Genomic DNA, 23,794 nt, shown 5'->3' with positions numbered 1-23,794 from the left:
TAACAACACTCATGTTGGTGGAAGGTTTAAAGACAAAGCCTCCAGTCTGAGTCAGTTCCTCTGATCATTGTCAGTCAGACTGAATATCTAAGGTCAAAGATCTTCTTCACAAATGTAGCTAGCTGTATTTATGGCATAATAGTATGAATATGAGTCCAGAGTATATTTAATTTCATGTAAATTTAAAACTTGATTATATCCTCAGGTTTGGCATGTGTGGTCGTCACAATCTGCCACATTCATAAGATATTTATGTGTCCAAAGACTTTAGAGATGAAGGTGTCATTATCTATTGGCCTGTCTCAGCTTTGATAATCAGAAAAACAGGTTAGTTAAACGATATTATAGAATTAATACAAATCATGTTAAATAAGAAAATGATTCAACACTAATACAATAAAAGCTTTAAGTTTGTATAAGAAGAACTGGCTGCTTTTAAGCATCTCTTGAATATTTATATATTTTTTTGTTACTTTATTTATTTACAGTCACAGGGTCACATGACATGGAGGCTACTGAAAAAACATTTATGGACTATGTGACTATGAGACATATTCTCTGTACATCTCTAAAGGCGTCATCATGAAATAAAGAAAAGTGTCTGTATTTGTAGTGAGGTGTTGAGACGGTGCAGCGACACTTCATACCTTCAGTCTGTTGTTGTCGTTCTTCAGGTGTTTGATGCAGAGTCTCTGAGCTTCAATCTGCTGAGTCAGCAGAGGAGAGTCGATCACCTGGACACCTGAACCTGACCCGACGCCTGACATCATGTTCGCTGCAGGAGCACAGAGCAGGGACACGTTATGAACACCTGACTGAACCCAAACCTTCATTTATATACACGCAGCATTTATTATACATGTGCATTCAGCAAACTCTCACTGAGTACAGCTTCCTCCATTTATACTCTACCTATCTAAATAATGCTGAAGTCAGATTCTGAAGGCAGGACTTGTGACGGAGTGTTTTCAACATGTAGAACTGAAACTTTTACTGAAGTAAAGACTCTGAATACTTTTTCCACCAGTTATTTCCTTTGAAACTTCAGAGGTGGTCGAACTGTCACAGTTCAGTTTGTCTCCTCTCTGATGTGACGATCACTTATTTCAGCATTTTCACATATTTGTCATAAAGTAATAAAATAATGTTTAACTGGACAACTTGATATTGGTCCTCACATCCTGAGCACAGTTGCTAAATATGGATGAAGACCATGTGAGGAGATGATGTTCAGGTGCATGCCAGAAAATGCAGATTTATGAGAAAAACAGTTACGATGATAGAAATAATAATACACAGATAAAACCAATGTCAGAATGAATGGTTTCATAGCAGGGTTTCTGAAGGGTTCCCTCCCTAAAATACATTTTAGTACCTGTTTCACCGTGATGTCAGAAATATGATTTATGTTGTGGACATTTTGGATTCTTTTCCAGTGAAATTATATGAGTTTATATCGTGACTTTGATGTTGTAAACATTACTGCTGCTGCTGCTGCTCTAGAAATATTTACTTATATTCAGAACATTAAATTCTAATCCTGTTCTGAATTTATTCTTTTTTGAAATAATTCCTTAGTGTCAGTGTTTGCTGCAGGACAATCCCAGTTTTAGTTTTTAAGTGTGCAGCGTCTCCTGAGAGCTGACAACCAGATAAAAACACTTTTTATAACGGACGCCCCAAAATTATGCACTTACACAAACTGTACGTGACCACATACGAATATGTAACATGTGTCAAATGATCATAATGTGATTATAAATACTGTTATTTTTATATGATTATGTCGCATGTATGAGACTGTCACTATTTATAATGTGGTGAATTTAATGTGATCACAGTTTATGATGAGATGTTAGAACTTTTGCATTTTTTAAGCAGAAGAGCTGAACCTGGGACAGAGGTCACAAATCAGCCTTGAAATCCAATAAACATTAAATCTGTACCCTGTTACAATGTTTTCTACACTGACTCTGATAAATAAACTGATTCTGTAAATAAATTCAAGATTTCTAAACGTTCTGATGCCTTTTTTTTTTAAGGGAACTGAATTCAGTGTTTTTTAAGACTTTCCAAGACCTGCAGAATCCCCACACAAATAAATCATGCAGGTAACTGTCATCACATCATGCACAGTTTGATCATTTTCATCAACATAAATCTTCATGCAGGATCAACAACACACGTCACCACAGGCAGGCTGATACCTTTTTGTTCCTCTGCAGAAGAAAAGAAAAAGTCATATAAAGAGAGAAGAGTAGAGACACAGAGGAGGTCATCGGGTGTTTGTGTCAGAAGCAGCTGGAGTTATAATGATGAGAAATATTCAGACACACATGTTGTGATGTGGCCTCTGTTGGTCATGTTGTGGCACTCACCTCCAGCCATTCCCGTGATGATGGAGGCGATTCCTGACGGCCCGGTTCCTCTCAGTCCGTCGATGGTCATCTTTGACTGGCTGTTGATTCGCTGCTTCAGCTCGGCCTTCTCCGACTCCAGCTGGTCGATGTCGGCCTGCAGAGCGTCCATCGTCTCCTCGAACTCCCTGCAGAGAGGAGGACAACATCGCTCAGCTGTAGACGTCAGATGCAGAACATGACTTCCTGTCTGACTCTGCACTCAGAGGTCGTTTATTCTTACTTCTCCTTCTTCTTCAGCAGCGTCTGCGCCTCGTCCAGGCGAGTCTGAATCTTCTCGACACGTTCGTCTGCGTCTTTGGACGAACTGTCCAGCTTCTTCTCCAGCAGACTGAGACGCACGTTGGCCTCACTCAGCTCCTCTCCCTGAAAACACATTGTTGATTCATCAGCCAGTTATTTTAATGACTGTTTATCGTTTGGTCGACTGGAGGCCAGGAAACGTTACAGTCTGTCTTTAAAGGAACAGCTCACCCAAAAGTCAAAAATACATATTCCTTCTCTTACCTGTAGCGCTGTTTATCACTCTAGATAGTTTTGGTTCAAGTTGCAGAGTGTTGGAGATATCGCACCACAGGTAAGAGGAAGAATATGTCTTTCTGATTTTGGGGTGAACTGTCCCTTTAAACTGAACTAAAACTCTTGACATCTTATCTGCTTGTATCTGAGTAAAGTTTCAGCAGGTCGGTGTGTTCACGTACTTTGATCTTGAGAGACTTCTTCAGCTCTTTGATGACCGTCTCTCTGTCCTCCAGCTTCAGGCCGAGACCTTCAGCGTCGGTGATTTCAGCCCGAAGAGCGGCCGCTCGCAGATCCACAGGTGGAGGGTTCTGACGGATGGTAACAACAGAGTAATTTCAGAACTGAAAAATGTAATCCTGACATCACGAACAAAACCTGCAGCAGCCGAGAAGAAGACATTATGTCAGGCTGAGTCACCTTGTTCTGAGGCCTCTCTGAGTCGTATTCTCCCTCCTGCATGGCAGTGGCCATCTTGTTCATGGTTGCTATGACGATGCCACAGGACTGCCGCAGACACTCGTAGGGGTTGGCGCCCTGAGAGCCATAAATCTGAAAATGATAATAATGAGTGTATATTAATAACCAGATCAGTCAGAGGTGTCTTGTTGCAGAACAGATAAACTGAAGTATCAGCGTGTTTACCTGCTCTCCTGCCTTGAACGCCACGTCCTCCAGTTTGACCGCTGACAGCCCCTCCTGTTCTCCGAGAGGTGACATCATCTGAGCTCCAGCTGCTGCCACTTCCTGCAGCACCGCCACCACCCAGGTCAGGTGCTTCCTGCAGTCTGAGAGGGTGTCGGACACCTACGGGGCGAAGGTCAACACGACTTCAGTTATCATGACAAATGTATAAATGTGTCTATGAACCGAGTCGGTAATCTTCTTCATCTTCATAAACTCATGTGAACACAGAATTGTAGCTGAGATGATACAACTTGAACCAAAATCAGCAGCCAAATGGAAAGTTATGAGTTCTGGTTGCCGTGGTTACCTGCTGTCCGAAGTTGAGGGCTGCCGGGATGCCCGGCGCGTCGGTTCCTGGCATCCTGCGGCGAATCTTCTTGCAGAACTGTCGGATGTCGCTGCAGGACGTCTCCAGGTCCTTCAGCAGCACGGCGAGGTTGGCCTTCTCCTGACCGGCGTGCAGGAACGCCCGCAGACGACCGACCTCCACCGCCATACAGTCCAAGGCACTCTGGGTAAACTGTACGTGGACAACACAGGTAGGAGACACATCTGTTTAGATACACAGCTGTAATGTTCATAAACCTGAGCTGATAAAAACGTGTGAGATGGTTTAAAGTGAACTGGTTCCTTTGTTTTAATGGATGAAGTGAGGTTTGGTTCTGTGTTTAAACTTTGTTGGGACTCCTCACAGCCTGATGGTGATGTCATTACTCACTCTGATGTGATCAGCCAGCTGCATGGTGCAGTCCTCGTTCTGATCTGCCAGGTGGATGCTGTACAGGTGCTGAGAAGAGACACACATATTATGAAACACAGAGAACGTACTGTAGCCGTCATTTTGTAGATTAATATGAATTCACACACAGTATTATTTGTTGGTTTGATACAGGCTGAATAACATATCTTTTGAACAAAGGAAATGGTTTTATATGAAATTAGTCATGACTGCTCTTAAACCTTTTTCACTCTGCCAGGGCACCAGCGTCCTCCTCTGACACTGAGCTGAGTGTTTAATCTAGAGTAAAGATACTGGTATCCAATGAAACTACATGGAGACGTGAAACTAAATACCATCGAGATAAAACCTTTTTTAATTTGTTGCTACGTCAGATTTAACTGAAGCAATCATCAGTGGGTGTCTTCATCTGATATCTGCTCAGTAAATCCTGGACTTAACTGCGTTTTGTTCCACATTTTCTTTACGAGCTGTTTGTGTTTTGTGTTGTTTACACAGCAAACAGGTTTTTAAAAAAATGGCAGTTGCCAATGCTGCTTTAGCTGTGTTCAACATATCCCCATACTATTCGGTTCCTTTTCCTCTTCTCCTGGGAGATCATCTACTCTGAAATAGAAGCTAAAAAAGTCCCTCAAAACGTTGTTGTAAGAGCTTCGATGGCTCCTGGGGCCTGTATCACGAAGCGACATCAACCTTTCCTGGGTTACCCAGACCTATCCTGGGTTGACTAACCCTAACAATGGCAATCAGGGGCCTGTATCACGAAGCAGGATTAATGTCTTAGCGAGGTAACTTCAGGGTTAACTCTGGGTTTTCGGTCTCACGAAGCCGGTTCAGTTCTTATCGGAGTAGATCACCATGGTAACTTACTCTGAACGGCTATCCTGCTCCGGAGCAGGGTAAGTTCAGGGTTGAATCTGATCCTATAAAAAGCACCACCCACTGGCCAATCAGCTGTTCGGAAAAAAAGACTCAGCTGACAGAAATGCAGCCCAGTCATGACGGGAAGTTTAATTAATTTGATTAATTTTGATTTGAAAGTTTATTTTGAACATTAAAGAAAAGAAAGCAACAACAACAGACAATGAAAAGATTGTTCAAAAAGGAGTGGAAAGAAGTGGAACTTTCATCCCACCCCTTCATAAGAAAGAAACTGATCACTTGCAGACACTTAATAGCACCATTAATTAGTGCCAACATTTTGTTTTGTTGGAGGAAATGATCCCTGTTAAAGATAATGGGCCTAATTGACAGCTTTGCTGCTGGAAATGTGGAAAGTAGCCTATCATGTCTACACTTCATGGTGTTTGAGGGATTTTCCTTTTTGTTTTTTAAAGAGGGACACTAGCTATATTTCTGCACAGCTGTTAATTTCTAACACAGCTCAATATCAGGATGATTTTATTCAGACTATCACTTTGGTGTTGATATGATTTAATTGTGACGTCAGCTTTAAGCTTTATTGTAGCATATATAACGTTATGACAAAGAAGACCAATTTATCAGACGCAATGATGTTAAACGATAATTGTAATACACGCAATTCATCTGCGCAGCATTGATTTCATGGGATTCAAGGGTGTGATCAGTGTCAGATGTACAGGTACAGGTACTGTAGCTACTTGAACCAGTGATGAGTCATTTAACCTGCACATCATTTTATTTGCTGCCTTGTTTTGTCTTGATTTTTCCCTCTCTCCTCCTCTATTTCTTCTTTCCTCACCCGTTTCTCTTCTTCTCTATTATGAGATTTCATTGATGTTTTGAAAGGGGAATTTCTTTGATAAGCTTTTAGTGGCTTCTAACCTCTCCGGCACTTTTCTTTTTTTAATCTTGTAAATGTTATACAGTCTGTTTTTAACATTATGTGCAAATAAACTAATCTAAACTAAAACTAAACATTATTCATCCCGGTATGCGTTGCCACGCATGTTTCCTCCTCCTGCAGCTGCCACGGTGTTGGCCTTTTCTCTAATGTTGCTTTTCTCCTCCTCATATTTTAGTAGAATTAATCTCTGATCCTCACGAGAAATACTTTTTTTCCCGAGTTGATATCCAGCGTCGTGATACCGATTATCCTGATTGCCACTGTTAGGGTTAGTCAACCCAGGATAGGTCTGGGTAACCCAGGAAAGGTTGATGTCGCTTCGTGATACAGGCCCCAGGATAATCGGTATCATGACGCTGGATATCAACTCGGTAACTCAACCCAGGGTTTCTTTATCAAGAGCCGTGAATGCGCACGCAGCGGACCAATCACAATCATGAGAGAAGCGCAGCGTCACTGAGCATCACTGAGCGTCCTCACAGAGCGCCGTATGTGAGGGAAAAAAGTATTTCTCGTGAGGATCAGAGATTAATTCTACTAAAATATGAGGAGGAGAAAAGCAACATTAGAGAAAAGGCCAACACCGTGGCAGCTGCAGGAGGAGGAAACATGCGTGGCAACGCATAACGGGATGAATAATGTTTAGTTTTAGTTTAGATTAGTTTATTTGCACATAATGTTAAAAACAGACTGTATAACATTTACAAGATTAAAAAAAGAAAAGTGCCGGAGAGGATAGAAGCCACTAAAAGCTTATCAAAGAAATTCCCCTGTCAAAACATCAATGAAATCACATGATAGAGAAGAAAAAGAAACGGGTGAGGAAAGAAGAAATAGAGGAGGAGAGAGGGAAAAATCAAGACAAAACAAGGCAGCAAATAAAATGATGTGTAGGTTAAATGACTCATCACTGGTTCAAGTAGCTACAGTACCTGTACCTGTACATCTGACACTGATCACACCCTTGAATCCCATGAAATCAATGCTGCGCAGATGAATTGCGTGTATTACAATTATCGTCTAACATCATTGCGTCTGATAAATTGGTCTTCTTTGTCATAACGTTATATATGCTACAATAAAGCTTAAAGCTGACGCCACAATTAAATCATATCAACACCAAAGTGATAGTCTGAATAAAATCATCCTGATATTGAGCTGTGTTAGAAATTAACAGCTGCACAAAAATATAGCTAGTCTCCCTCTTTAAAAAACAAAAAGGAAAATCCCTCAAACACCATGAAGTGTAGACATGATAGGCTACTTTCCACATTTCCAGCAGCAAAGCTGTCAATTAGGACCATTATCTTTAACAGGGATCATTTCCTCCAACAAAACAAAATGTTGGCACTAATTAATGGTGCTATTAAGTGTCCGCAAATGATCAGTTTCTTTCTTATGAAGGGGTGGGATGAAAGTTCCACTTCTTTCCACTCCTTTTTGAACAATCTTTTCATTGTCTGTTGTTGTTGCTTTCTTTTCTTTTTTAATGTTCAAAATAAACTTTCAAATCAAAATCAATCAAATTAATTAAACTTCCCGTCATGACTGGGCTGCATTTCTGTCAGCTGAGTCATTTGGGTGGTACTTTTTATAGGATCAGATTCAACCCTGAACTTACCCTGCTCCGGAGCAGGATAGCCGTTCAGAGTAAGTTACCATGGTGATCTACCCCGATAAGAACTGAACCGGCTTCGTGAGACCGAAAACCCAGGGTTAACCCTAAAGTTACCTCGCTAAGACATTAATCCTGCTTCCTGAGACAGGCCCCTGGTCTTTGTGTGTACCTGATAGTATTTAATGGCCTTGGTGAGCGGCTCCACGTTGACCGTCTCGTCCAGCTGGTCTTTGTGCAGCAAGTCGATGAGGAAATCCAGAGAACGTTCGTGCACGCTCATCTCAGGGTACAGAGAGCCAATCTTCTTATAGACGTCCACACTGCACTGAGCCAGAGCCCTGACACACACACACACACACACACACACAAGGGAGATTTGTTTGTGTGTGTCGACCCAGTACTTGACACAGCGTAGCACCCGAAATTCGATCCAATGGAGTCATTTTGTTTTTCATTAAAACTCAAGGCAGAAAAAAGTATAAAATTAGCTGCAGAAGCACTGTGAAATATAAAAGTGCGAAATCACACAAACCAACAGAAGCAGAGGAGTTTCCCCAAAAGAGACGACTGAGTTTACAGATTTAGATAAAACACAGAGTGCAAATTAAGCTGAGATAAGTTTGTCAGTCGTCTCTCAGCGCTCAGACTCTCCTGCTGTCTTATGGCTGATTGAGGTGAAACCTACTGCTCATATTTATGCAGCGTGGCCTGCAGCAGACTGAGCGAGTAGACCAAACCGCCAGCGAAGCTCAGCTGCTCCCCGACGGCTCCCTTCAGCCCCACTCGCTCCACACAGGTCTCATTCAGGTCGAACTTCTCCTGGGCCTGTTTGCTGATCAGCTCCGCCTGTGGACCAACACAGAAACTGAACGTTAAACATCATGCAGAGATACAGTGAAAAAAACACTGTGTCAAACTTTATAAATGCTTCAGTCTGACATTTTCTCCTTTGTGATCGGGTCTGTCTGGATTATTTTTAGTGAACTCAAGTAGGACCTTTAATGGCGTGGTTAAAGCTGTGTGCTGTTTACCTTGCAGATGAGTCTGGGGATGAGCAGCAGCACCAGGATGCAGTCGTGGTCTCCGCCATGACGAAGGAAGGACTCTGGCATGAAGGAGGTCAGCAGAGAGACGTGTCTGTTGGCCTGACCCACCTCCATCTTCCTCAGCTCCATCTCAATGGCCTGGACACAAAACACAAACACAACTTAGACCCTCAGAGCTCATCTGTAGTCTACATCTGACAGTTTAAAGCTGGAGACCGAAACTTCTCATATAAATGAACGCTCATATATTTAAACAAAATAAGTTCACATATGATGATTAAGCCTATCGTCCACGGGTAAGGCTCTCTGTATTTCACAATGTACCGACGTTTTGTCTGTGGCGACTTTCCTGCACCGACTCAGGGAGGTGATGTGTTTACATCAACCAGTCAGAGCTTAAGAGGCAAAGATGTGGAGTGAGACACAGCAAAGGAGCAACAAGTAGGAGTATTAAGGAAGTTGTGGCAGAAAATTCTAAGAAGCATCCAAGAAAAGTTTCTGGGGTGGATGCTCCAAATAAAAAGGAAACTCAGCGTTTAGCAGATTGAAGTTGAAAAAAAATAATTGAGGGATCATCACATCTTGGGAGATGTGCCGAGCTCACCTGCAGGTGTACACCATAAGCACACGTCCACAGTGTTTGTGTAATTACTTTCAGAGGGAAGACAAAAGTCCAACACTCCAGCTTTAAAACTCTTGAAAAAGTTAAATCTAGCTGAAGTGCAAAATTGTAAAAAGTCAGATTTCAACATGTTTCTTTGATATAAATCAGGTATAGATGAGCTTAAAATACTGTGATAGTATCAAACAGCTCAGCCCACAGAGAAATGTGCATGATCCAGATTCAGGAAACCTTTGCCTTTCAACAAGCCGTCAGGACTTCTGTGAGGTTGTGATGTCACAACTACTCGATATAAAGGTAGAAACTGCCGCTACAGTGCTGTTACAGTCATTCTCTGGCCACAGTGATGCAGATGCAGAGAGCACAGATGTAAAAGACCTGAAGATGCTGACCAATCAGAGCAGACTGGGCTTTTCAGGAGGGGCTCTTAAAGAGACAGGCGCTAAACGGATCATCTCAGGCAAAGGGTGAGCACAGGTGCTCCAGCACAGACTGTTTGAGGAAAATAAAGTGTTTTCTGACCATTTCAGCGTGTAAACATCTTCTAGTAAAAAAAACAAATATAAAACTGAAAATGAGCAGAATAATGTGGGGCCTTTAAAACTTCAACTTTTCAAAGGAAACCAAAAGCGAGGTGAAAAAGGACGTTGAGGCTGATCCTGAATCACATCTAACATTATCACACCACTGAGCTGCTCTTTATTCAGACCACAGAGCTCTTGATGTCTCTGACCTTGGCGTAGGCCTTCGTCTCTGCAAACTTAATCTTGAAATCAAACATCTCTGCGGGCGGCTGCTGCTGCAGCTCTGCTGAGGCTTCCTGCTGGCTGGTCAGCTCTTTGTTCACCTCCTGCACCAAACACAAACACAAACACAGACACAGACGGTCAGTAGACAGTAAACATCTAATGTGATCACACTCTGTGTTAAATACCACTAAAGTCTGTACCTGCAGGTGGGCCGTGAGCTCACGGTATTTCTTGATGGTCTGCTGGTAATCAGCGACGGTCTCCTGCGCAGCTTCGACACGTTTCTCTGCCTCTCGGACTCTGGCTGCACCCAGATCCAACATCTCCCTCAACTCCAGCTCCGTCTCTCGGGCGTTCTCCTGCAGCTCGTCATTCATCTCGTTTATAGCTTCCTGAAGGGTGGAGACAACAAAGACAGTCATGACTTGATGACAGATATAAAGGTTATAAATACATGTTTCTTTTTTCCCCCCACATTTTGGAAACCCTGAGGTGTTTTTATATTTACACCGCTGGAGATCAGCTGATTTGTGTAGGTGGCGCTGCTGTACTTGCTGTTCACATTAACAATCTAATTCTTCTTCTGTAAATTGCAAACAAACTGCTGATGTCTCTGCTGGAAATGTAAAATATTTATACTCCTGGACGCATCCTATTTTTCTTTTGGTAGCTGTAATTAAACCTCTCCTAAAAAAGCCCACCCTGGATCCAGAGGTGTTAGCCAACTATAAACCAATATCTAATCTTCCCTTTATGTCAAAGATCCTTGAGAAAGTAGTCGCAGACCAGCTGTGTGATTTTTTCCATGATAATAATTTATTTGAGGAATTTCAGTCAGGATTTAGAGTGCATCATAGCACTGAGACAGCACTAGTTAAAATTACAAATGACCTTCTGATTGCTTCAGACAAAGGACTTGTCTCTGTACTTGTTTTATTAGATCTTAGTGCGGCGTTTGACACAATTGACCATCAAATTCGGCTACAGAGACTGGAACATTCAATTGGCCTAAAAGGTTCTGCACTAAGCTGGTTTAAATCTTATTTATCTGATCGTTTTCAGTTTGTTGACGTTCATAATGAATCATCCTTACGTACCAAAGTTTGTTTTGGAGTTCCGCAAGGTTCTGTGCTCGGACCAATCCTATTTACTCTATATATGCTTCCTTTAGGTAACATCATTAGAAATCACTCTATAAATTTCCATTGTTATGCAGATGATACACAATTATATCTATCGATAAAGCCAGAAGAAACGGATCAATTAACTAAACCTCAAACTTTTGGGGATTTCTTCCTGATCAGCTGTGAGGCTCCAAAGGACAGACAGATGTCGTCTGCTGTGAAGTCCTCTGAGGCTGATTGCGATTTGTGATATTGGGCTTTATAAATAAAACTGAATTGAACTGGGTTCTTCAATTTTATCTGGAAAAGCTTATTTGAATTAATTTCAATATTGTTTAATATAATTTCCCATTGGAAATGCCTGGGAACGCCTCAGGAGGCCTGGGAGGAGCTGGAAAATGTTGCTGGGGAGAGGGACGTCCGGGGTGCTTCACTGCCCCCGAGACCCGGCCCCGGATAAGTGGATTAAAAATGGATCATTTGACAATAAAGTGGCAAAACTAATTAAACTGTTGCTGGTTGATGCAAATCACACTGACTAATGTATTACTTACTTTTTACTTACTCATTTATCTTAAATTTAAAACCACAGTCCGTCATCATGTTATGATCATAAAACTCTGCACATACTGCAAGTGACGACTTTTACCTGAGACAGTAACAGACCGCTCAGATTTCCTCTATGTTTGTCCTGATTGATGTCGGATGGTAATAGAGGTGGAATAATTATAACCTGACTGCAGAGTTAACAAACACCAGAGGGCAGCACATTAATGACTCTGCTCCATATATCAGTGATGAAATGAGTCAGCAAACTGTGGCACTTTAATTTTCTCTGACCTAATACAGTCACACACACACACACACACACACACACAGGGGCTGAGCAAAGAAGTGAGTCAGTGGGAAATAAACAATCTTTAGCTGTTTTCTTTAAATGAACAAATTGATTCAGTTTCATGCTCCGTCCTCACATTACCTACTGAGAGGAGGTTTGGGTGATGCATAAAAAACAATCACAAATCCAATCTTTATGCTACAGAGGGGAGCTGTAAGGACTGTGGACAGAGCTGATAATCATGAACCAACAATTTATGTATACTGACTCACATGCTCTCAAATCTAGAGATTTGGTGGACTTTAACTGCAAATTAATGTATTAAGTAAAACGTAAGATGCTTCCACACTGTGACCTGAATTTGTTCAAAATGAGACTGAGTCATTATGAGATGATAAACAAATATAAAGGTAAGGTATGATCACTAGTGTGTATTTGAATTCTTGTTTGGGACTTTGGGGTATACACAATATTCATATATTTGTTTTGTTTCTTTCATTTTCAGCGTAAAAATCTACAGCGGACTATGCAGACTAATTAATGCAATAAGGATAATAAGATGAGGCTTCAGCCTACATCTTTTTCAGTCAACATAAACTCGCTGTGGTTTGTCACTGCTTTAAAAGTATAACTTAAAATAGTTTTTCTTTTTCTTTTCATGTGTGTATTTGAGTTATATAGGTAATTAATTCATCTAAAACACCTCTCAAGTCATACCTAAAGTAAACTGAATGCCGTTCTTGGTCCATCATTAGCACATGTACAATTTCATTTCAGAGTTAACACTTGAGAATCACTTTAAGTGCTTCTACTATTGAGTTATACAAGTTTCAACACACTGAAATAAAAGGATTTTTTTTTAATTTGCCTGAATATTTTCTTGAAAAAAGCTGCTGCAGAACTGAGAGGAATCAGCTGGAAAACACAATGAAGCCCTATATAGTCCAAATTCAAAGCAGAAAACAATATCACAGAAAAAAAAAACATTTTACACAGGTTTTTCTGAGGTTTTGTCCTTTTCATAAAAAGAGGGTAAAACAATGAACTGAATGTGATTATGAGTGAAAACTTAGAAATGAACTGAGAGCTATGTAAGATTTGTAGATCATGATAATGCTTCAAAGGTGAGTTCTAACTGTTTGTTGTTTGCCTGACAGAAGTGTTTATTGAGCTTGCTGTGGTGGTTGCATCTTGACATGGTCAGCATTAATGGCACCATGAGGAGTGCAGCTTTCAAATGATATGTCGTATAATTAAACCACTTAAACAACAATAAATACAGCTGCTGTTCATAACAGATCGACAGAAATAAACTGAACTAATTCAACATAATCTCACATCAGATTAAGATGTTCACTCACCAGGTCAGTGACCGTCTCTCTCATCTCTCTGACTTTCTCCTCCAGGTCCAAGTTCCTCTCCGTCAGAGTCTCCACCATCTCCTCCGCTCCCAGGGCTGCATCCACCTGAAACACATCATCATCATCTGAAATGACAGCATCATCTTTAACAGTTCACATTAGCATCAGTTTCCTGTAAAAACCTCTAATAAACATCTCCTCAGTGAACAGTCCGACCCTGACCGACTGATTTATGTCTCTGCAGCAGTGTGATAAAAACACCGACCTGCTCTTTGAGCTCGTCGATGGTCTTTTCTGCCACCGTCATCTCCTCCTGCAGTTTTTCTTTCTGGCTCCTCAGAGCGTCCAGCTCCACGTTCTTCTTCTCCATCTGCTTCTGCAACTTCACATGTTCCTGCTTCTCTGACGCTGACAGGTCACGCATCCTGACACACGAGAAAAACACACCATCAACATCTGGATGAAGAAGAGTCATCCGAAACTGATACTCAGACACTCAGGGCTGGGTTTAACCACTGATATCCTGAATCTATATGACTGATATTCACAAGGTCACAATTTGATTCAATTCGATTTAGGATATGACGCAATGTTGATTTGATTCGGCATATTTCAGTTACAATACAAATTTGGCTTGAATGTATCCAGACATGTATAGTGGTTGGACCTGCAGATGTGCACGTCATAAGAGACTGGACTACTTGTCTTGGCAGAGGTCAGCTCAAAGTGCCCTTCCTGTCTTGTTTTGCTTTGTCAATGAGATTGTGAGTCTTTGTTCATTTAATGTGGGTTTGAAGTGTACATCGCACATACTGAGAAATCTTAATAACATCATATTTTAAAAACAGAACAATCTGGATTACGAACTTTGTTGAATTTATTTGTCTTCTCTCTTAAACTTTCTTATCTCTATTCACTGTCAACTTCACAAAGCCTAATAAAATAATAACTGTCTTCGTGCAGGTGAGGAGTCGACCTACCTGACCAGCGCTTCCTTCAGTCTCCCGTTCTGCTCTTCCAGCTGTTTCACATGGTAACTGGAGGCTGCGCCATCAGAACCTGTGAGAAACCAAAAACACTGAGCTCTAATGTGTCCAGTGGTGTTTGATACTTACTTACTAACTTTCTGCTAAATGCCAAGAACAACTTTTAATTTATGTCACCAGATGACGCTTCAACAGGATTAATGTTGCTGTGTGTTACTGCCAAAGAAACGATGACAGGTTTTAATTAAACAAATGGCGGAGTTTAGCTCGGTGCTCTGCAGCTGTAAATAAAACCCTCCCAGGATGAAGACAAAGTAAGAAGCAACTATAAATCAGCCTCCATCACGCTGCACTCAGAGGTCACTGATGAGCAGCTCGACACCATCTCAACAGTCTAATCACGTCGTGGGCCAACATTTGTCGTTTCTGCTCCTGAGCTGATTGATCGTAACCAAACACCAAATAACTGATCTGTATTATATACGGCCTTAAAGTTTTACATTTCAGATTAACTCTGAGCTCAGACTGAAACATGGTTATTTCATTTTGTTCCCTTCTGTGTGAAGAATTTTAATATTTTCACTCTATTTTTACAGCTCAAAGGTTTATGTCTAATGTGAAAGTGTTTCTTTTAAAGGCCTTAAAGGGTGAGTCTGGGTGTTTTCCAACTTCCTATTCCTATCCTATTTAACGAGGATCAATTGGAGGGCACGTCTGGTGCCAGCACGGCGGTAATTCCAGCTCCAATAGCATATCTTAAAGTTGCTGCAGTCTAACAGCTCGTAGTTGGATCTCTGACTATCTATCTATCCCAGGCCCTGCCTCTCTGTGCTCTGTCACTGCTCTCAGCTGAGTGTCCTGCAGGGTCCGAAATGTTTACTTTGAAAATATTGGAGTGTTCAAAGCAGGCCCAGTCACCTAAATACAGCAGCTAGGAACAATGGAACAGGACTCCGGTTCTATGTTGTGGGTTTTCTCTCTGAACTGGGGGCCATGATTAAGAGGGACGGCCAGGGGCATTCGTGTTGTGCCGCTAGAGGTGAAATTCTTGGACCCGCGAAAGATGGACGAAAGCATTTGCCAAGAATGTTTTTCATTCATCAAGAACAAAAGTCAGAGGTTTGAAGACAATCAGATACTGTTGTAGTTCGGACCATAAATGATGCCAAAAACTAATCCGGCAGCGTTATTCCCATGAGCTGCTGGGCAGCATCCAGGAAACCAAAGTCTTTTGGTTCAAGGGGGAGCACAACTGCAAAGCTGAACCTCAACCATGTTCTTGTGTCTTAGTGACTAATGGGAGCAACAGTTTTATAAACTGGTCCAGTATTGAGTGAAAGCACTGCAGAGGGTAGCGGCGAAACAGCAATGTGACCACTCGGGGCATGTTCACACCGTCAATGTGTGTCCACTCACAGCATTTATTAGTGGGAAATAAACTTTATATTTAGAGTTTGCAACAATTCTGTATTAAAGCAGAAAGAACAGCCTGTTGATAAAACGTTTTTCAGTCACTACCTGCAGCAAGACGCGACTGACACAACATCAACATGTAACTTATTATTTTAGGCTAAAACCTCAGGTCAGTTTCCACATCCAGGGTTCAGAATGTGTCACACGGAGGCTATGACAGGACTAAAATGTGTCAAATGCTCTGTTGTCAGCTTTGAAACAAAAATAATATAAAACAATTAGAAACAGCCATCAGCAAATTATAATAAAAATATGTTCATAATAAAACATATTTTCATCTCTGCGTCTCAGCCGTACCTTTCTCTTCGATCTCGTGCTTGAGGATCTCCAGGTCCATGGTGAGCTCGTCCACTTTCTCCTTCATGGAGTCGACCTCCAGCTGCAGAGACTCCGCCCTCTCCTCGGCCATCTCCTTATCCAGAGTGGCCATCTCGATCGCATCTGCCGTGTCCGACATCTCCTCCACGTAACGCTCCTTCGCCTCCATGGCTTCTTTTGCTTCCTACACACAGATTATTGTGTAGAGTTAGTGATGTACAGTTTTAAATATAGTCTTAATATAATCTTTAAAACCTGCAGGGTCATTTTTTTGCTCTTCATGCATTTAGTTTTTCAGTTCATTGCTCATTTGTGCCTTTAAAGTAAGTTAATTATTCAAGCAAACAAATCTGTCCACAAACCATTAAATTCTCTGTTTTCCTTTTTTGAGTTTGGAATCCATAACTAGGGAGACTCAAGACGAGCCTTCGCCTTTGAGGTCTGGCTAAATTTTAGAGAAGAAAGCACCAGGTCGTAGACGTGTGATGCTCATTTTAGTTGAAAATAGAAATGTTAAAACATTTTAGTCTTTTTATTGATTTGTCGAAAGCATTTGACATGGTTGACCATGATATTTTAAAACTTAGACTCTTGCAATCAGGACTCTCGGAGCAAGCAGTTAATTGGTTCACCAACTATCTCAGTAATAGGACTCAGTGCATTAAATATGATGGCCTGTGTTCTGATATTGTTACTGTCCACAAGGAGGTGCCGCAGGGTTCTATATTAGGTCCCCTCTTATTCATTGTTTATATCAGTGATTTGGGTATAAATGTGACAGATGCTAATTTGCATTTCTATGCTGATGACACAATTATTTACTGCTGTGGATCAACTCTTGAATCTCTGCAGAAAGCCTTTTATTGCTGTCCAGCACTCATTACTTCAGCTGAAACTTGTTCTCAATGCAGACAAGACTAAGCTTATGCTGTTCTCTAATTCTAGGAAGAGGCCACAAATTATCCCCTCAGTGACCACTCTCGAGGGGAATGAAATAGAGGTGGTTCACGAGTATAAATACCTGGGTGTCTTGATTGATGTCTCCCTCACTTTCAAGCCGCATATAGAGAAACTTGTGAAGAAGCTGAGGATAAAACTGGGTTTTTACTTTCGAAATAAGCTATGTTTTTCTTTTAATGCAAAAAAGCGACTTGTTGTTGCTGCTACCTTTTTACCAGTGTTGGATTATGGAGATCTTTTATATATGAATGCTTCTGCTAAATGTCTTCATCTGGTTGACACTGTCTATCACGCCTCTCTGAGGTTCATCACTAATTATAAACCATTGACACAACACTGTGAGTTATACTCTCGGGTTGGATGGGCTGCTCTGGCCACACGAAGGCTCAGTCATTGTATACTTTTATATATAAGGCATTACTTGGTCTATTGCCTTCCTACATTTGTTCCTTAATTGCACAGAGAAGTGCTGGTCCTTACTCCTTTCGTTCTCAAGACTACTTGTTGCTTTCTGTTCCAAATGTCCGTACTGAATTGGGTAAAAAGGCTTTTGTCTACTCTGCACCTTTAGCATGGAATATGTTGCAAAATGACTGGAAACTAACAGGATTCATTTCTTTGAGCGCCTTTAAATCCAACCTGAGAATACTTGAGGCCGACTCCACTACATGTACTTGTTTTTCATAATCTGCTTGTAAATTCAATACTTTTTTATTTTATTTGTTTGTGTTTTATCTGTGTAATTTGTAACTGTGTTTTGTACTTGCTGCTGCCTATCTTGGCCAGGTCTCCCTTGAAAAAGAGGTTGTTAATCTCAATGGGATCTTCCTGGTTAAATAAAGGTTAAATAAAATAAAATAAATAATCAGTGTATAGGCTATACATTTTTACATTTAAAGAATGTGAAATCACTTCAGGTAAAAATAAAACAAACTCAGGACTATGTGGGTGTACATTGATGACACAGATCATTTCTGTCCTGTTTCTGCAGCCATTTTGAGGATGCACTGATAACATGCATTAAACATCTCCCTGTACAACCACTCGTCTCCTCCCTCGTGTGTTGCGTCTTACCCTCTTGGCCTCCTTGAGTTGTTTCTGCAGCTCGGCCTGCTGCTCCTGCATCTTAGTCTTCCACTCCTGCAGCTGCTCCAGCTGGATCTTGTGCTTCTCCAGCTCCTTCAGCTTGGCCTTGTCCTCCGTCCGCTTCATCTTCAGCGTCTCCAGCTTCTCCTCCAGGTCTTTCACCTGACCACGCAGCGCCTCCTCCTCCTGGATGACGAGGACATATGGAGGAAATGGAGGACAGGGTGGTGACAAGATGATGAGAGGATGGAAAGGCAGATATTTAAAGACAGAGAACAGACAGGAGGGAAAGGAGAAATTTAATTAGCAATCACACATTTAAAACTATAATTACCACCTTGTGGTTGTACGCCTCCACAAATCAGTGAAGTTGCAGCTAGTTTACACCCATGTCTGTGAAAACATGAATGCTTCACATACATCAATTCAGTATCTGACCGAATGTCTGTAATTCTGTTCCTGAGATATGACGTTAAAACATGATGATGTCACAGTCAAGCTGACCTTTGACCTTTTGGATCTAGAATGTCATCTCTTCATCATTGCATTCTGTTTGACATTTGCGTTAAATTTTAGCATAATTATTGAATGAATTCCTGGGTTATGGCCAAAACTTTGTTTCGTGAGGTCACACTGAACTGAGCTCTAATAAGTTCATTCATGAGTCCAAATTAACATTTGTGCCAAATATTCCTTCTAAGTTTTCTTGAGTTATTGCATTGATGAGAATGAGACTGAGGCAAGGTCACAGTGACCTTTGACCACCAAATTCTAATCAGTTCATTGTTCAGTCCAGGTGAACGTTTGTGCCAAAGATAAAGAAATTCCCTTAAGGTGTTCTAAGGTGTTATCACGTTCAGGAGAATGAGACAGATGAGGTCCCATAGACTTGACCTTTGATCTATGACCACCAAAAACTTATCAGTTCATCTAGTCAATGTTTGTGACAAATTTGAAGAAATTCCTCACGCTGTTCTTGAGATATTGCGTTCACGAGAATGAGATGGAAGCAAGGTCACACCGGCCTTGACCTTTGATCACCAAAATCTAAGTTCATCAGTTCATCCTCGAGTCCAAGTGAATGTTTGTGCCAAATTTGAAAAAAAATCCCTAAAGATGTTCTTAGCAAATCATATTCACAAGAATGAGACAGATGCAAGGTCACCGTGACCTCTGACCACCAAATTCTATCCAGTTCATTGTTGAGTCCAAGTGAACGTTTGTGCCAAATTTGAAAAAAATCCCTCAATGTGCTCATGAATTATTGTGTTCACAAGCATGAAATTGACTCACGGTCACAGTGACCTTGACCTTTGACCATCAAATTCTAATCAGTTCATTAATGAGTCCAACTAAATGGTTGTGCCAAATTTGAAAAAGATTCCCCTAAGGCATTTTTGGGAAATCCTGTTCACAAAAATGAGACAGATGCAAGGTCACAGTGACCTCTGACCAACAAATTCTATTCAGTTCATTGTTGAGTCCAACTGAATGTCTGTACCAAATGTAAAGGCATTCCCTCAACATGTTCTTGAGACACCGTGCTCACGTACTGACAGACAGACAACCTGAAAAACATAACGCCTTTAGCTACAGCTATCACCGGCATGGAGCCCTGAAACTATTCTGCACTGTGAAACACAACAGAAGTTACATTTTTTTGTTCCTTAATGTTTCTTTAATATTGTCACATTCATGCGTCCTCGAACAACAGGTCAGGTGTAAAACTTTCACTCTAACACCACCTTCATATTTTTACGTGTTAGGAGGCTTTAATTTCACTCGCCATGCAGTGACTCCACCTGTGGAGACGAGAGAGTCAGCGTCGACACACTCACATGCCTCGTCGGGAAGGACACACTCACAATATGTGTTCATACACATTAAAACACACCCCTTAACGACAGGAGATCTTAATTTAATCCTGCAGTAAAGAACCCAGTCTGTGAAACAGAGACGGCGCCTCACACACCAATTAAAGAACAGAAGTCACAGCAGCTCGTTAAAATGTTAGTGAGAGAAAAAAAACAACACTTCATACTGAGTGCAAAAAAAAAAACCCCATCACATCATGCCGCATGACTGCACCTGTGTTTCCATAGTGACGTCCTCCTGAGGGGATAAAATACGAATCAGGCTGATGATGTCGGCCTCAAAATCAAACAGCAGATGACAGCTGACTTTTACAAAATGTTAGAGTGATAATCCGTGACATTTAACTTCAGATTAAAGGACATGTTTCTTCGCCCTCTGCTTAACGTGTACACAGCTGATGATTAATGAAGGGTTCACGGACAATTAAGCAACTTTAAAGCCTCAAATCGACCAACATCTGCACATCTTAATCATATTTAATAGACTGTGAGCTCCAGAGCAAATCACTTGTGTCATCCTGAGAAGCAGCAGGCACATAAAATTCAGCTTATATTGAGACTCGTCCTCTTTATTTCCAGTTAATGCCATTTTTAAATCTGCCACACAATAAACTCAAATCATCACCTCAGAACAAAAGCAGGAGACCATTGTACACTGGTGATGTTAGATGCAACATTTGCATCGTTAAAGTTTAAGCATGAAGAGTATTTATTTGTATAAATATTAGTTGTGTTGAGTGCGGTGTCCCTCAAAGCTCAATCCTGGATCCACTTCTCTTTAATTGTTATGTTCAAGCATTCAGCAGCCCTTCATTTATTTTTTTTGTTTATTTACTTGTTCATTTGACAGGGACAAATGCATAAGACATTGCGTCATATGTAAAATACAAAGTAGGTGTAATGCATACAGGTTTCTAGCCGTGGCTGATTTGCAACCCCTGTCTCTGGTTGGGCCTTAAGAATTACAAATGAATATTCACACCTACGCAAATGACACCCTGCTGTATATCCAACATTCTCACTCGTTAAATATGGCAGCTTGGTCAGAGGCCCCACACTTTAAACTACAGCTCTTTTTAACCTGACATTGCGCTATAGGGCGACTACAAAGTCCCTTCTTCATACCTTCTTTGCTTTTTTTTTACACAGACTCAAACAAAAGCGGCATCGTGCCGCTCCACTGTGTCATTTCAGACAGCATGCTGGAAGCAAAGGACGTATGACTGGTGAGAACTTTAACACAACAGCATCAGTCTCTGCTGCTGGCTTAAAGGCAAGACAACTCTGTCCCTCCATTCTACGACTGCACCTTTTCAACAGAATGGCGAGGCAGAATAACAGAGTGATATTCATGCCTTGAATGGGCAGTGTAAAAGGGGCGATGCCGACAACAGATTACCTGTCTCATATGCCACCGTCAGGATATAGTCAAAGTAATTTTTTAAAACAATAACCTACTCTATATTAAATACAATTTTTTTGGAGCTGTTGCAGCGACTTGCCTCAGTGCAGTTAATCATAACACTCTTTACACTGCTCCAAAAAACATTTATGTATTTCTATTTTTTGTGATTTAAAATGAAAAACACTTCTTTAAATAATAATCAACTCTCAACATGTGCAAGATTTACTGCCTCACACTCAATGCATGCTGGGAAACCCTCCAGCCACCTGTGACCATGAAGAGGATACGCTCTTTAGAAAATTAATAGATGGATTATTTCACTAAAAGATTGGTGCTACATTATAATTTATGCGTTTCCCTGTCATCAGAATCCCTGTTGTGTTTGTTATGTTGCCTCCTGTATCATATTTCACCTTTTTTAATTTCACCTAATTTCAGATTCTTTTTCTTTATGACATCAACACAAACTGACAGCTGTGTCAGAATTCCTGTATATTTAGAGGAGCTATAGCAAAGACGATGTCACATCTGATTTAACTCCCGCACTTCTGCTCCTCTGGCTTACACACGGAGCGCTAAGACGTCTTTGATCTTGTTGGCACGATGTGCACCGTGTTACTAAACCACAGTGTCGTGTGCTGTCCTGGTTACAAAGCTCAGATTCAAGAGCAAAAACGTTTCCTCATAGCTGGCGTTAATCTCCTGCTTCCTCTGTAAATTCAACAAAATCTAAAATGTAGGCAAGTGCAACATAAAGACTGGAGACTTACAGTGTTTCCTCAGAATCTGGTGGATGCATCTTGTTCTGAATTTACTGGTAGCACAGTGTTAACAATGTTACTGATACTATTCTTTCTCACACCTTCAACTCAAACCACCAAAATATATCATTTAATCATTACATTCATATCAGAAACATGCAGGAGACTAGTCCACTGATGGACCCTGATGAGGACTGATGGTCCACTAGGAACATCCTTAGGCAGGAGCAGCCCAGATGACACTGACCTTGCTGGGGACGGGGGCCGGAGGGTTTCCAGGTGAGTGGAGCGTGGGGATGACCGGTGCAGCTAGAGGAGTCTGGGCCGGCGTGCTGGGCTCGCTGCTGCTCATCTCTCCAGCAGAGGCCGAGGCCGAGCCGGACGCAGCTCCCTTCCCACCTGCAGGCCGGGTGGGCTGCTGCAGAAACCAAGAAGAAGAAATCATGAGGGAAAACATCACTGAGTGTTTGATGTAAAATTTTTTTAGTGGTTTAGTGTTGTAGTGGCCATAATGGAGGTCCATCACTGAGAATGTTTACATGCACATAGTATCCTGGTTTCTACCTTATTTAGGACGTTTACTGAACTTACAGCAAACCTGGTTATTTCTGTCTCTGTATTTATGAGTATGACAGTATCCAGGTTTATGATCATCTGCGTTCAGAGTCACTCAGTCTGTTTCCAGTCACAGTGAAGTGGAGCTACAGTCCCAGCTGGACGAGGACATCTAACTGGCCTACTGTCCTTGTCCCAGTATACAAGCACGGGAGGGGAATCCATTTATTGAGCCAAGTATGTGTGACTCCTCTACGATAGGTGGAGATATGCCCCCTTTCAGCTTGTTAGTATTGGACAACAACACAATTTATGATTTGCATTATCGACGTCTGACTTTCTCTTTATTTCGGCGTTTAAAAAATCATTCACCATCGTATTTTTTGTTGTACTGAATACAAAATAAGTTCAAGGTCGTAGGAAACAGGAAACAAAACTTTGAGCATCAAACAAAATTTCCTGCATTCTGAATTTTTATGCACTAATAAAACTGCCCTTTTTTGCATCAGTTTATGGTGATAATCTTTAATTTTGTCAAAATAAAAGTCCTCTGCTACTTTCATGTTTTATTGGGGGGGGATGCACATGATCTAAACATTGACGTGGATGCGTCCCCTGAGCCCCCGCCTATGATTAAGTTGATACTGTAATAAATGATGTAAAAAATGTTTCTTGCTGACAGACTCTGGCTTTAATTGTCTCTGTAATAAGAGTTAATGGAGGAAATTAGAGGTTGTGAAAAGACAAATCTCTCTAGTAAATAAGAAAGTTTCTGTCTTAGCTAATTTTTAACGAGATGGTGAAACAGAAAATAAATAAAACATAAAA

At 41.2% G+C, this 23,794-nt stretch overlaps 1 protein-coding gene across 9 annotated transcripts in view; it reads right to left on the bottom strand.

Annotated features, from left to right (window-relative positions):
- The window catches only part of dctn1b (dynactin 1b), an 83,239-nt gene that overhangs the window by 13,148 nt on the left and 46,297 nt on the right, over positions 1-23,794 (bottom strand). For 5 of the 9 annotated variants that reach the window (XM_033642736.2, XM_078175366.1, XM_078175368.1 and 2 more), the window contains 21 exons: positions 22,659-22,829; positions 20,460-20,483; positions 18,360-18,557; positions 16,305-16,509; positions 14,529-14,607; positions 13,814-13,973; positions 13,549-13,653; positions 10,426-10,617; positions 10,210-10,326; positions 8,840-8,992; positions 8,494-8,654; positions 7,978-8,146; positions 4,342-4,410; positions 3,931-4,143; positions 3,582-3,743; positions 3,357-3,488; positions 3,119-3,247; positions 2,641-2,783; positions 2,379-2,545; positions 2,208-2,219; positions 648-775 (listed from right to left, as the gene is read on the bottom strand). In XM_033642736.2, the coding sequence (XP_033498627.2) occupies positions 648-775; positions 2,208-2,219; positions 2,379-2,545; positions 2,641-2,783; positions 3,119-3,247; positions 3,357-3,488; positions 3,582-3,743; positions 3,931-4,143; positions 4,342-4,410; positions 7,978-8,146; positions 8,494-8,654; positions 8,840-8,992; positions 10,210-10,326; positions 10,426-10,617; positions 13,549-13,653; positions 13,814-13,973; positions 14,529-14,607; positions 16,305-16,509; positions 18,360-18,557; positions 20,460-20,483; positions 22,659-22,829 (2,889 nt within the window). The remainder of the gene's footprint in view (positions 1-647; positions 776-2,207; positions 2,220-2,378; positions 2,546-2,640; positions 2,784-3,118; positions 3,248-3,356; positions 3,489-3,581; positions 3,744-3,930; positions 4,144-4,341; positions 4,411-7,977; positions 8,147-8,493; positions 8,655-8,839; positions 8,993-10,209; positions 10,327-10,425; positions 10,618-13,548; positions 13,654-13,813; positions 13,974-14,528; positions 14,608-16,304; positions 16,510-18,359; positions 18,558-20,459; positions 20,484-22,658; positions 22,830-23,794) is intronic. The other 4 variants (XM_078175373.1, XM_033642737.2, XM_078175371.1 and 1 more) reach the window with 2 other exon arrangements.

This window comes from Epinephelus lanceolatus, chromosome 15 (assembly GCF_041903045.1).
Source record: "Epinephelus lanceolatus isolate andai-2023 chromosome 15, ASM4190304v1, whole genome shotgun sequence".
In the NCBI taxonomy this organism is placed as follows: Eukaryota; Metazoa; Chordata; class Actinopteri; order Perciformes; family Serranidae; genus Epinephelus; species Epinephelus lanceolatus.
This window is presented reverse-complemented; position numbering and strand designations above follow the sequence as displayed.